We start from the raw sequence: 14,285 nt of genomic DNA on the forward strand, positions 1-14,285 counted from the left end.
TGGAAGGCAGTGTGCTCGGGCTGGATTCTGTGGCAAACGCGGGCAGTATAGATTGAGAGGAAGAGCGGAGGCGCACGATCTGTCTCCCCTATCCTGAATTACAACACCAGGGGCCCAGCTACCCTCTCATCATTACTGTGGTATTTAGTTGAACACACTGGGTAAACAAACATTGAGCTCCATCTGCACAGCCTTGGAGATCAGTATGTTAAACCATGTTTGGCTAACTTAACTTGATGATTCACGTCAGACTAAAGTCCTGGCTGTTTTTAATCCTTTACTTCTTCACTTTATTAAAATGACAGAAGCCTCGGCTGTGTCGGACAGTCCAGGGTGGGTAGAAAACATTTAACACTTGTACGTGCAAATTGTAATGCGATAGGATATAAAGATGTTGCATAACTTATTACAGCTGACTTGCACATAACACTGGCCCTCACACCCTTAATTACCATATATCATTAAGCATTCAGTGTTGAGGTCTGAGGCCACAGTAGACCAGCGTAAGGGGAACTGTGGGCATTACAGTGACCAGGTGCTCAGACCTCATTTGCAGTCAAAAAGGAACCCGAACTGCGGTGTCTGGACGTAAGCGCGCTGGCAGTGGGAGTCGGAGGGGTTCAGAGCAGTGCAGATGATGAATCTCAATCCTGAGGCCGTGGCAGATTTACATTTAAAGTAGTTTTAGCGAACGCCCCACTTCCTGATGCATGCTTTGGCAGGGCTGAAAGGAGCAGCTTATCTGCGAGTCATCAATTGCACGTGATGCGTCCGGATAGACCCGGCATGATGCCAGCACCTTTCTGCTCACACAACCATAGCTCATAGACGATGTGCCATTTAATAGATCAGCATCGCTCGCAGTGTAATTACATTACATGTGAAATATGTCTGGTAAGTTTTGACAGCTCCAGATGTGTGCATGAATTCTCACACACTTTTACTTTAACATGTGTGTTATTCTGCGACTGAAAGAGCTAAGTTCTGGCAGTTCTGAGTTATTTATTTTGTTTTGCCCTTTCTTCTTACTAATGGGGCTGCTCGGTGGAATGGTGGTTAGCACTGTGGCCTCACAGCTGGTTCGATCCTTGGCTGGGGCAAGTTTTGGACAGTGGCCTTTCTGTGTGGAGTCTGCATGTTCTCCCCATGTATGCATGGTCCAAATACATGCACATTATGCTGACTGGTTACTCAAAATTGCCTCTAGGAGTGAGTGGTTGTTTGTCTGTGATGGACTGGCTGTCCAGGGTGTACCCTGCCTTTCGCCCAAAGACTGCTGGGATAGGCTCCAGCTTCCCCGTGACCCTGAATTGGATTAAGCAGGAAAATGAATGAATGCTTATTAGGGTTATGGCGACGGAACACACAGAAATGTTGTGTTTATGTGTACAAAGCTTCATAGTGAGGATGCAAGGACATATTTTCCACTTACTTTTAAATTTCATAAGACGTGTGTGTGTGTGTGTGTGTGTGTGTGTGTGTGTGTGTGTGTGTGTGTGTGTGTGAGACATACTATCCAGGTACGTGCCTGTGTGTAGATGTGTTAAGATGAGCATTACGTGTGAGTGTTGTTGACAGTGAGGTAACGGCTGTGATGTCTGAAGGCTCTGATGGGTAATTGAGAACAGCAGGCGTCGCCTCCCTCCTGAGCCACTTCAGGCCAGCTCACCCTCCGATCTTCAAAGCTCCTCAGGACCAGCTCTCCTCTCCTCTCCTCTCCTCTCCTCTCCTCTCCTTGCCCTCAGTGTTAGCCGAGTTTGTTGGGGGTAGAAACACAGCATGTATGGTATTAATCAAACTTACAGCATTGCAGGTAGTGAGGCGGGCTCGGCTACACAAGACAAGAATACACCAACCAGCACTGAATTCTTCCCATTAGATGCCAATTAAAATCCTTTGTGCTTGTCATCCACTCAAGCGCTCCTGATTCAAGCGAATGCTTACTTTAAAGCTTGACATATTTGTGATAAGGAATATATTGTGGAGACGATGTGTTTGTTTTTTCCTCTTTCACTTCAGGATGATTCATCAGAGTGGTGGATTTTCCACGTCATCCATTTTTCGGGACGAGGGAATCTCTCACACTCACACAAATTTGTCTTTCTGTGTCTGTTTGGCGTTTTCTTCCTCCCTCTGTTCGCGCCTCCACACAGTTGAGCTGGAGCCGTATGCAGTGCGTGTTTAGATCAGGTCTCCTCTGCTTTCACTTCATTAGCCATGCCAAACACGTCACCAGCCTCATAAAACCCCCTACCCTCCTCTGACTTTTTCAAATGAACAAATCTGATTGAGCGAATGCCATTACCTGGGTAAATGAATGATTCCTAAAGGACTGGACAAGCCGTAGCACTGCCCTGAGGGTAAAGCTTATTATCACTGCAAACTTTAAAGAAGAAAAAGAAGAGGCAGCTGTGCAGCTCGTGTGCACTTTGACAGAGGCCTGCATTTCCATATTAATCTGCCACATTTAGGCATCTGAGACAAAGGGCCTCCTGTCAGGCTTCTATGACAACAGAGCTGTTAGCTTTCGCCCCTCATGTATAAATATGTGTAATTCTGATAAAATTAATTGAACCGCCTAAGTATACAGTGGTAAGAAATGAGCGGGAAGGAGGATGAAGGAGACGGCAAAGGGGAAAGAAGATGCATTATGTCGACAAAGCTTACATTTTAGACCGGTCTCAGCCCCAGACTCACCCCCCCAAGAAGGCAGTCTTCTCTGGGTCCAAAGCGCCTTGAATTGAAAATAGCATCTACCTAACAGTCCCTCAAAAATAGCTGAGCGAATAAGTTTTTTGCGCCGAGCCGATAAATACGGTGTGGAGCCTCTGACACCGAAGCCTCACCCCAATTTCCGGTGCTCTAGAGGAGATCAGATAGCCCTGTGTCATTTGATTTTCTGCCTTATCTCATCTGCACCCATCTTTTTGTCTCATGCAGGCCTACATTTTAAGAGGCCCACATTCCATGTATGTTTTGAAGGACACCCCCCCAGTGATATTGAAATAAAAATAAGGGAATCCAACTTTTAGCCTGAGCCACGTCCATGCTTGATTGATCCAAAATGCTGAAGTTTGCATCCAAACTGAGTGTCCTCTGAGCAGCAAGAAGTGATTTCAGATGCAAATCTGGAGTATTTGTAGTGTTTGCAACAATCCATTTATGGTCACACCTTCACTTTGGGTGGCGTGCTGTAAACTTAAATAGAATTTATAGTCTGTGCGCATCCTTTACAGCCTTTGAAGAGTTCCACTTCTTCAAGCTGACCAATAAAAATGTCTGTTTAATAGTTTTTTTTCCTGCAAAGTATGCTAAGCACTGTGTAAGAGAAGGGATCTAGGAGAGATGGAGGTGAGGGATCCTGATACAGATGAAGCAAGAGGGTGGGGGAAATGTGGGGGGGGTGGCAGAAAAGGAGTCCATGCAAGGGAGAAGACAATGATATTCCCTGGTGCACAGCTTGAGCTGACTGACGGCAAGAAGAAAGAAGCTGTGGGGAGAGGAAGGGAGGAGGAAAGGGAGCAAGGGAGATCAGCGAGGAGTGAGCTCGTCATTGTATGAGTGGCGTCTCTCATTAGAAGGTGCTGTCAGGGGCCACAGAACGAGGACTGTGGGGACCCCATCTCCTCCTTCTCCTCCCTTTCCTACTGGCCCCTGAGATCCAGCAAGGAAAATGATTGATGAGTGATACCAAGATAAACACACGCCCTGACCCCCCAAGGGCAGCAGTGCAAAATGATGCATGCGGCATTATAAATAAACCTTGTGAAAAGGAAACGTAATGATAAACAACAAAACAATGCAAAATAACCGTTGGGTTTTCTTATTTTGGTTATTGCTACAGAAAGCACAAATCAGCATCGCTTGGTTTTTTTCACTTTGATGTGAGTTTTCTGGCTCTTTGAGTTTCTCGTCCTACATGTCTGTTTTAGGTGTGTGTGTCAGTAGTGTTTATGCATGGGAGCATTGAGCACAAGGCTAACAAGGCTTATCAGTTGACTGGATGGTAACCCCCCCCCCCCCCCCCCCCCCCCAAACCTGTTCTGATTTTGAAGGGCTCCAAATGAAAGCAGCTGTATGTAATGTGTGTGTGTGTGTGTGTGTGTGTGTGTGTGTGTGTGTGTGTGTGTGTGTGTGTGTGTGTGTGTGTGTGTGTGTGTGTGTGTAAGTTAAATTATAGAGACATGAATATGGTTATATCGTCAAAATGCGAAGTTGCTGTTGAAATTCAGGAGGAGAACTGGTTTGAATCAGATTTTTTCGAGCAGAAAAAGTTCTCACTCTCCACTCTACAATCCCTTTCAGTACTTAACAGTGATAAATGGAAGCAGCTACAGGACCCCCGTTGAATACTAGTTGAGTAAAGGTCAGTACAACAGCAACAGCAAACTCTTTATATATTTATTTTCTCATAAATTCTCTTCATTCAGCTTAACTTTTTGCCATATTCTCCTCCTGGTCATCCACACTCCCCCACCAATGTGGTTCTGTATCTCCCACTCAGTACCTCGGGGTGAGGTTAAGGCATACAGTAACTGGGACTGGGACTGCCTGATAGTGGGAAATAAATTAAAAGCACAGCAACATTGCAATATTTCCCTTTTCGGCTTTAAAAGAAATCTGAAAGCAGAACTGTTCTCAGTGTCCTGCTGAACCAGGAAGGGAGAAGACTGCAGAGAAGCTCCCATTCATCTGTTGCTGGGAGACTAGGGAAACTAGCATAGCAGAGGCCCAATCCCTCTCACCACAGGGTGAGAACCACAGGTGGGCCAGATAGAATTGGCTGCTTAGCAGAGATGGTTGATTCATTTCTTTCTCTTTTCAGAAACAAATGAGCTTGATGTAGTGGGGTGGGGGGGGGGGGGGGGGGGGGGGTGGGGGGGGTTCTGGTGTCATTCCTATTGGACAAATATGTTAACTCACCTCTCCAGCCAATTGTGTTTCTTTTGCATCCAAGTTTTCCTTTTCTGTGTTGTTTGGTTTTTTTTTTTCCCCCTGATCATTTTTCAGTGGGCTTGCAGAGCCTGGATGGAGCTCACTGACAACTTTGTTTTCTGACAAAGTTTAAAAGAAACGTTTGCATGTTGAATATTGTTAAGTTCTCAATAAACTCAGCTTGTTGTAGTCTCAGATAAACTTCATGGAGATTAGTCTTCCTGCTGGATTTCATTTGTGTTACTGGCCGTCATATATATATATACGTATATATATATATATATATATATATATATATATATATATATATATATATATATATATACGTATATATATATATATATATATATATATATATATATATATATATACGTATATATATATATATATATATATATATATATATATATATATATTTTTTTTTTTTTTTTTTTTTTTTTTTTTTTTTAAATATATATATATATTTATATATATAAATGTGTGTGTGTGGGGGGGTTTGCAGTGATGTTGCAAACCACATGCATCCACACATCCAAATAGTGGCATCACACACATATATATATATATATACATCCAAATAGTGGCATCACACACACACACACATATATATATATATATATATATATATATATATATATGTATATATATATATATATATATATATATATATATATATATATATATATATATATATATATATATATATATATATATATATATATATATATGTGTGTGTGTGTGTGTGTGATGCCACTATTTGGATGTGTGGATGCATGTGGTTTGCAACATCACTGCTGAAACGGTGTAACCGGAAGTCCTGTTGTAGGAGACTTAGACGGTATGTCTTCTGGTAGGCAAATCTGTGTTTGTGTGTGCTAGATGATGGAAGAGTGTGCGGCAAAATGTGCAATGTGAGTTTGCGTGGCCGATGATACGAAGGCATCCTCTGAAACACTCCTATACAAATATATGCAGACATAACTATATCTACTCTAACTGCTCTCTAATTGTTGATAGAGTCATGAATGTTTTATTCCAAACTTCCTGTTAATGTTTAAGTGGAAAGGCAGATATCATCAGATAGTTACATTATATCTTTATGAGCCTATAGGCTATGGTCTGGTGGAGGGACAATGAATTATGAATGGAGTGTAAGAGTAGATCTTTTCTTTTCCCAAGGGTCTTCCGACACCACAACTCATTTAAGTTAAGAGATAAGGAAGAAAGTCCACCCTTCTACCCTCCTGCTTCTTGCCTGACACACCAGCTTTCATATAATTTACTCTCTGCAGAGTGTCACTTATACTCCTCACAGCACACAAACTTGGCATTGACAAAAAAAAAAAAGTATGCTGAGGGCTGCTTTGTTCGTTGTCATGCCAATGCTGAGAAACACCATAAAGAATTCCTGTCATCTAAGTCACTGGTGCATTTTCTGCCTGTTGCAGACTCTTGTCAGGCCTCTTTGTACGTCTCTAAAATGAGTCCCCGAGCTGTGCTGTAGCTTAGCCGAAAACTTCTTCTCATCTCGTCTTTCTCTTGTTTGCTCTCCTTCCTGTCTGTCCCGTCTCGCCGGGTCCAGGCCGCAGAATGGGTCGATGATACTGTACAACAGGAAGAAGGTGAAGTACAGAAAGGATGGCTACTGCTGGAAGAAGAGGAAAGACGGGAAGACCACGCGGGAGGATCACATGAAGCTGAAAGTACAGGGAGTCGAGGTGAGTGGACAAACAAGAGTTTGGATTTATTGGGAGGAAATGGGGAAAGAGATGTGCTGCTGCTGCTGGTGGTGGTGGTGGTGGTAGTAGTGGTGGTGGGGGGAGTCGGCCTTCTTTTTGACACAGACAAACAGAGGTCTACACTGAGCTCTCCCTTGGCTGTAATGGAGACAGTCATATGCTGCAGTAGGCACGTGTCTCCAAGGAACCTCACCAAGAAACAATGCAGCACAACAACAGTTTTCCCTGGGAAGCCAGTGGAGTGGAACCGATTGTTTGTACCTTATTAAAGCTGTGGTTGTTGCCTTTGCTCCAGAGAGCCTACATTAATCTTGCTGGCTCAAAGCAGCATTGTAGAGCAAGTGTTCCCTCACCTCACCCCAAGTCTCCCCATACCAGCTGCTGCCATAAAAGGCCCGATGCATGCGTCCTTGGCTTATAGATTGGAGGTGGTGGCAACACAGCGTTTGAACCCTGGCTTATTTATCAGATGACCTGTTAATGACACAAGTCAAGACCTAACATTAGCTTAGCTTAGCTTTTAGCGGTGGGAAAGTTTGGTTTTTGCTTTCTTTCATGCAGTAAAACCAGAAGCAGGGGACTGGAGACAGAGTCGAGTAAGAGATGTGAGGGTAGGGCAGTTCTGGACTCCCTTTCAACACAAATAGCTCACAATATAGACATAACTGCACACCTCAGGGAGTGGTGTTGCACGTCTGTGTCACACAGTGTGACTCATCTAGGCTGGATGAAGCATACTTTTTGTACTGCTGGTAAAACATGGAGAGATTTGTGAAAGTATCAGTGGATGAATCAGCAACAGACATTTTAACAACCACTTAAAAAAAGAAAAAAAGAAAATATGATGGGGCATATTTTGCCCTGGGTAAGGGGTGGGTCGTGAAGAGAGACCAAATTATGTCATGTTCCTCTAAATATAGTATAAAGCCAAACAAGTTACAATGCATTTTAGGGGCTTCTCATCCTCCCCCATTGATTATTTAAGAACTTGTTAATGGCAGTTGTTTTACAAAGGCTGCATCCGTATGGTCAACTTTCCAGCTTCACGGAGTGTGTGTGCAGTGTGAGTCCCCTGCTCCAAACAGCCTCACACCAAAGCAGAGGAATTAATACTTCCCACTGCGACTAATATGGTTTTAACCAAAGTAGCAGTCCTTGACTGGGCTGAAGATACTGGACTATTTCTCTACCAGGCTATACTATTTCACAGCACATTTTCTCGTGCATTTCAGTGTAAGTGTTGTGGTGAACATGGTAGGGGGGTTTTTGAGATGGAGGGCTTTACATTATTGATGTTGTCCCTGCAGAAAAAGTTTGACCACTGTTGTAGAGGCTGAAGATCCAACAATCTGCTACCAGGTAGAAGCAGGTTGTTGCTATGGTAACCTAGAGAATCATCTGTTTTTCTGTTAAATCATTTCCTTAATTGGCAGAAACCTGTGAAAGTGACCACATGCTGTGATGCTAAATAACTTCTTCTAATGTCTTGATTGTTTTCCTCTATCCATCCATCAATCCATTTTCCTCACTCACTTATTTCAGTCCAGGATTGTGGGCTGGGGTCTATCCCTGCAGCTTCTAGGCAAGAGCCAAAATACACCCTGTACAGGTCGCTAGTCCAATTTAGTTTCCCCATTTCCTCCTTAATATTTTTTTCCTTTTTTTTTTTTTTTTTGGTGTCATTTATATGAAACTGTATTTCTGTAAACTTGATCTTACTCATATATTGCAACAAATCAAGAGTTTGACTGTGCTATTTGTATTTGTAAATAACTTAATAACTAGCAATATTTAAAATGTAAGTATTCACTTGACTGCTTGCCGGTGTTGTGGATTTTGTGATGAGTCCCTGCTGAATGGAATAAAGCAGCGGTAGTCAACTCCAGTCTTTGAGGACTGCAGTCCTGCAAGTGGTGGGAGTTTCCCCGCTGCAACACACCTCACTCAAATCAGTGGGTAATTAGCAAACTTGTGCAAAGTTTGGCTTCAATCTCTGCACAAGTCTGCTATTTAGGTCTGATAGGTGTGTTGCAGCAGGGAAACTCTTGCAGGACTGCAGCCCTCGAAGACTGAAGTTGCGTACTACCCCTGGAATGAAGGCAGGTGAGCAAGGGTGATATAATTAATTAATGAACTGTGCCTCATCTCAGCTATTGTGTCTCTGGAACTTCTCTTCTCCAGTGATAGAACTTGTTTTTCTCCAGTCTTTCATCTGTCACAGTGGACCGAGAAATCATACTGCTATGGTATAAAAGCACCCTCTTTTTCACCAAACATTTCTACTTCCTGTTTCTTATGTAACAGGACTTATTTGCTACGTTTATGTTGGAGTTTTAATTCCTGCTTAATTCTGAATATAAGTTGATTCCGCTTTAAACTGATGAAAAATGACTATGTAAACACTTTATTCCTAATTCGAATTTCTATTCAGAATTAAACTTAATTCCGACGTTAAGTGTCTGGTTTATTCACATTTTAATTCTAAACTATTTAATTCCTCTGTCATGTAAACCTTCATTCTGCTCTAAGTTAATTCTGGTCATTCTGAGCATGCTCGTTACCTTGTCCTGTCCCGATGACGCGCGTTGTTTTGCCTCTCTTGTTCGGTGGTCTATCTTTCTTGTCTTTCTCTTTTGCTGCAAAAAGTGAAGTAGTATGCTTATGTTGACCTGGTACTTCAAAATCATAATTAAAAATAGCGGCGAAACTTGTACTAATTATGTAGTTTTTACAAGTTATGACTGAAAAGATGAGAAGCAGGGAGCCAACTTTGTTTATTTTCAGTGTCTGTCCAATCAGAACCCTTCCCTACCCATCGCTCTAAAGAGGAATTAAGTAAGGATGTGTTTCATGTAAACCTCCATTCGGAATTACTATTCTCATGTAAACTCATAGGAAAATACATTAATTACAAATTATTTAATTCCGAATGACTAATTTCGAATTAAAAAACATTATGTAACCATAGCCATTGAGTTGTAAAGTTTGAGGTGATTTGTCAGTATTTACTTGGCCATCTAATGGTGTCACGTGATGCATTTCCACTCTGTGGTGGTTATGTGAGTTTTATTCAGACTTAAATGAAAACAACTGAAGAGATTATAGAAGGTTATTATTTAATATAATGGTTAAAATATCTTCTAAATATCCTAACAAGCATTTAAAAGCCCAAAGAAAGTACAGCATACTATAGTATGAGTATACTGAAAGTGCATCATCATGAGTCATGGTCACCCTAAGACTGAACTGACTGACCGACTAGGAGTCTTTAAAAGAAAATAAGTATAATTTAGTATAGCTGAATGCTGTGTGACCCGCAGCGCTATGCAGGTTATGACAGGGAGACACTGACTTATTGTAGGACTGCAAGGCCACGTAGAAGACCTTAGGAATTGGACTAGAACTGCTATTAAATAAAAAATACACCAGCCATTGGCTTCAATTTTCAGTATCTTCCCACGTTTTTTTGTACACTGGCAATTCACACAACTTGCAAAGGGAAGTTGAGAGAGCACAAATAAAAAGTCTTGATAGCAGATTGTTGTAAACTGTACAGGAAATGAACCAAAGGCAGCAAGTTGCAGAATTTAGGCAGCTGTTAAACAAAAAAAAAAAAAAAAAAAAAAAAAAAAGAAAATGCAATAATAAACAGCCTGGAAATGCTGCACAGGAAGGTAGTCCAAAAGCATAACCTCCATACGGAAAACAATATAGACTGAGCAGAACAAAATTGGCAACCAGGAGGAAAAATAACCCCTGAAAATTCACAATACACAACTGTTTCCAGTGGTGAAAACGATGGAAACAAGGAAACCAAAGAGCATGTAGATGGAAATAATGCAAAGGTGTGTAGCAATCAGAAACTGAACCCCGAAACAGAGACAGGAAGCAAAATGCAACTGAATTCACCAGAAGAAATAAAACAAGAAGTATCACCAGCTGGTGGAAAGGGAAACAGAAGGTGAGGATTCAGATAAAGTTGGACAGAAGGCAGAACAAGAAAGCAAAGTTATCACATAAACCAAGAAACAAACTAAAATACACAGGATCTAAGAGTAAAAACCCACAAGCCAAACAAACTACACGAAGGAAACGCATTCAATGCAAGTCATAAAAAAGTAAGAAGTAGTTTGTTAGCTGTAAACCATACATTAAAATTTCTATACAAGGTTTTTATAAAAGCAAGCTTATTGTCCAGTTCCTGTATGAGCTTACAGTACTCATCACCTTCAAACTTTGAGTGATGAAAAGATCCTAAAAGTCAATAAAAAAAGTAAAATGATGATGATGATGATTATTATTATTATTATTATTATTATTATTATTATTATTATTATTATTATTATTATTGATTTGATTATTCACAGAATTATTCACAGCTGTTTTGGAAACATGAGAAGCAGAAAACTATATTAAGGTTTGTTTTAGGTAAAGATTAGCAAGAAAGCATTGACAAATTCCTGAACATCAGTCCAAACTGTACATGTGTTTTGTGAGAAGAATAGTTTTTGGGGAAACAGGCAGATTAACTGTGTTTAGTTCAGTGTTTAGTTGCTCAGACTGCCATAGTTTTCTTTGTGTTTTGTGGAATCATCCAAATCTTGCAGCCTTTGAAGACCTAAGTCACGTTCTCAGTCTTAGAGAGCAAGAAGACAAGAGAAGTCATTGACCCAACATTCACTTTCATGCTTACAGTCAACACATACACATGCAAATGCATGGATTTTTAACCTCTGCTCCGTGTATTTACAGTTGTAGTGTGCATTTAAAGCAGGAAATCAGTTTCCAAACATTATTAATATTGCATCTTCAGAGGCAGAATACAAAGAGTTGACATAAGTTGAGCTTAACCTCGCTTTGTTGTGCAGGGATTCGTTCATGCTGCTCTGCTCCGATTCCCCGGCCACCCAGTGCTTAATAGAGGCTCTGTGGTTATTACACGGGCCAGGTTTAGTGCACATGGAGGACAAGTGTTGTGGGTGGGTCGGGCCAGAGATGTTCAGTGGCTCTGGTGAGAGAGAGAGAGAGAGAGAGAGGCTGCGAGTGCAGGAGTGCGAGGCCTTCTGGGGCCTGCAAGAGGCAGCCTAGCGTGGTAGGAGTAGATGTCAGCGTGTGCTGCTGCTTTCCCGTCTGCTGTGCAGTGCTGGCGATGCAGTCTGTGTAAACCAAGGCTACGCGCTCTCTTTCTTCATTCTCTTTCACTCTTTGACTGTTTTATTGGTTTTTCTCTCTCCTCCTCCTCCCCTTACTTCTGTTTCTTTCATTTGTAATCTTCTAATTCATTCACTAGACTTTTCACTGTCCTCCCTTGCCCAACCACTTATCTTTCTCCTCGCTGATCTTTTTCCCCCCTCCCTCCACTACTGTCCAAGTCCACAGTCCAGACAGACAGAACCTTGAGTTGGGCGGTAATGCTCCCTGTTCCCTAAAATTGGAGCGCAGGGCATGTTGCGGCATTAGCGCTTAACAGGCCGTGAAATAGCGGCCTGCCTTCCTGACGTCTCCCCCATCACTCCAGGTGAGTTGGCCAGACGGCTGGATAAATGAGCAAGCAGCACCCACATCAACCAGCGTGCATTTGGGGCACCTGAGGAGAAATGCCCGTCAGTGATTATCTCAGCACCCGTGCTCTTACCATGCTCATGTTATTCACCAGATCCTCGCCGCGGCCACACCACAAGAGCTGTTGTGACAATCACTGTAACAAGGATGCCCAATGATTGTTTATCGACCGGAATCCTTGCTTGCACAACTTTCTGATTGGCTTCATTGCTTAAGAGTGAGGTCATCTTTATATTCAGGTTGTACATGCAGGTTGTAGTTGCAGTGTGTGTAGCTCTAGCATCCCCTGCCTTCCCACTGTGAAATAGCAGAGATTCCAAACACATCTGCTCTCGCAAACTCCGAGTGATCTCTCTTCTGCTTCTTGTCAAGCATGCGCCCCAATGCTACCACCTATACTTAGCTGATTAGCTGTTAATGTGTGCTCAACCTTCATCTCCTCCACCCCTTCTATCCTATCTCCCCATTATTTCTAAGCTTTAATAAACTCCCTCAAACGTGGATCGATTTTCTCTTAAGTGAAGGTGGCAGTGCCTCTGACTTATTTCATTACCACGGGCTAATTATACCGATTGAAATGAGCTTCTCTTCTTAAGGTGTGCTGTGCTGCTCTGTGCCTCCATGTTCCTCAGATCTTAATGTTGGTACAGTGCTTTACCAATTCCCCAACTCCCTTTCCTGCCTCTGCTCCACCCCACCATGCTTTCACCCAACCCCCCTCACCCTCCGCCACGTAAATAATCAGCTGGTGCGTCCTTATACCCGTAACTTGTCATTTTATGTTGGATCCACCCTAATGTGTGATTTCAACTGTGCAACTGTGCAATGAAGGAAGGTAATGGAGCATGCTGGTGGCTCAATCGCCTCTGTTCATTGATAATAATGAAGACAAATGTCAAAACATTAGTTGCTAATGTTGTAATGGAGTGGATGCTACTGGATGCTACACTGCATTGGCTTTCAATATCACATGACCTTCAACAGTTAACTCGTCTCTCTACAAGAAGTCCAGCCCATTTTTTTTTTTTTTCTCATTTGCAAATCAATTAACTAGATGTTTTACTCCTTTTAAGAAACTATATCTCTGAATTCAAAAGGGGTCTCTTGAAGTTGAAAAAAACAACAACTTATTAGTAAATATTGTCCGCTGCTTTTTGGAGTTGCGGTGCAAAAAATCTGAAATTCTACAATTTCATGCTTGTGTGGGTGCAGCATTGCCAACTTACAATCAAAGTAGCTGCGTATCTGTGAAATAGAGTTGCTCTGGGTGACGGTACTGTATGCGCTCTCAGTTTCTGTAGAAACACTGATTTAAAGATGCAGTGGCTGATATCACCAGATTGAGAGGCCAGATGTGAGAGGGCACCAAACAAACGCCTGTTTCTGTGAGGGGGCGACACCATGCTTGCTAATCCTCTCACCCCTACTCCGAGTCAGCTGTGAAATTAAGATCAGATTGCTAATGCAGGCAATGCCCATAGCAAAGAATAAACCGAGGGAAAACAAGAAGTTTGGACTCAACATCTTTACTCAGACTTGTGCTTTGTAAGGACTGTAAATTAACCAGCAAGTTATTTACTTTTTTCCCCTATTGCACACAACTCGTCACTTTTCAGCTGCCTGACTGTGGAGGACATGAGGACACAAGGCAATATTTTAAAGACAGTTTTCATAGTTAAACATCTTAACCTTTAGCTTTTACAAAACTGAGCCACGGCAGGCGACAGTAATCAGGTTACTGGTCTTTTCAGGATCATGTGAGGGAAACATGACCTTGGGCTGAAAAAATGAACATAATGATGGCAAAAAAAAAAACAAAAAAAAATCAGTCTGAAAACTGTCCATGAAAAGTGTCTGTGTATCTAATATGAATCTCCATTCTACTTATTGTGCAATTATTTCTGTGTCCTGCACACTTGATAAAAGCAGTGGTCCTCCTAGCAGAGGCTTAATGGGGGTTGTTATGTTGTTATTAGCAACTGAACTAAAACCTTCCCACATGAGCAGCCTTGGGAGCATCCACTTTACCCATGGTTTTTCTTTAAGCCC

General features: G+C 42.0%; 1 protein-coding gene across 1 annotated transcript in view; it reads left to right on the forward strand.

Moving 5' to 3' along the window:
- Positions 1-14,285, forward strand: part of camta1a (calmodulin binding transcription activator 1a) — a gene marked incomplete at both ends in the record, with an annotated part of 295,163 nt that overhangs the window by 166,882 nt on the left and 113,996 nt on the right. Inside the window, 1 exon segment of the mRNA XM_079238563.1 lies at positions 6,518-6,653. Within this exon segment, the coding sequence (XP_079094689.1) occupies positions 6,518-6,653 (136 nt within the window).

The sequence above is a fragment of the Telmatherina bonti genome (genome assembly GCF_933228915.1).
Source record: "Telmatherina bonti genome assembly, chromosome: 4".
Lineage (NCBI taxonomy): Eukaryota > Metazoa > Chordata > Actinopteri > Atheriniformes > Telmatherinidae > Telmatherina > Telmatherina bonti.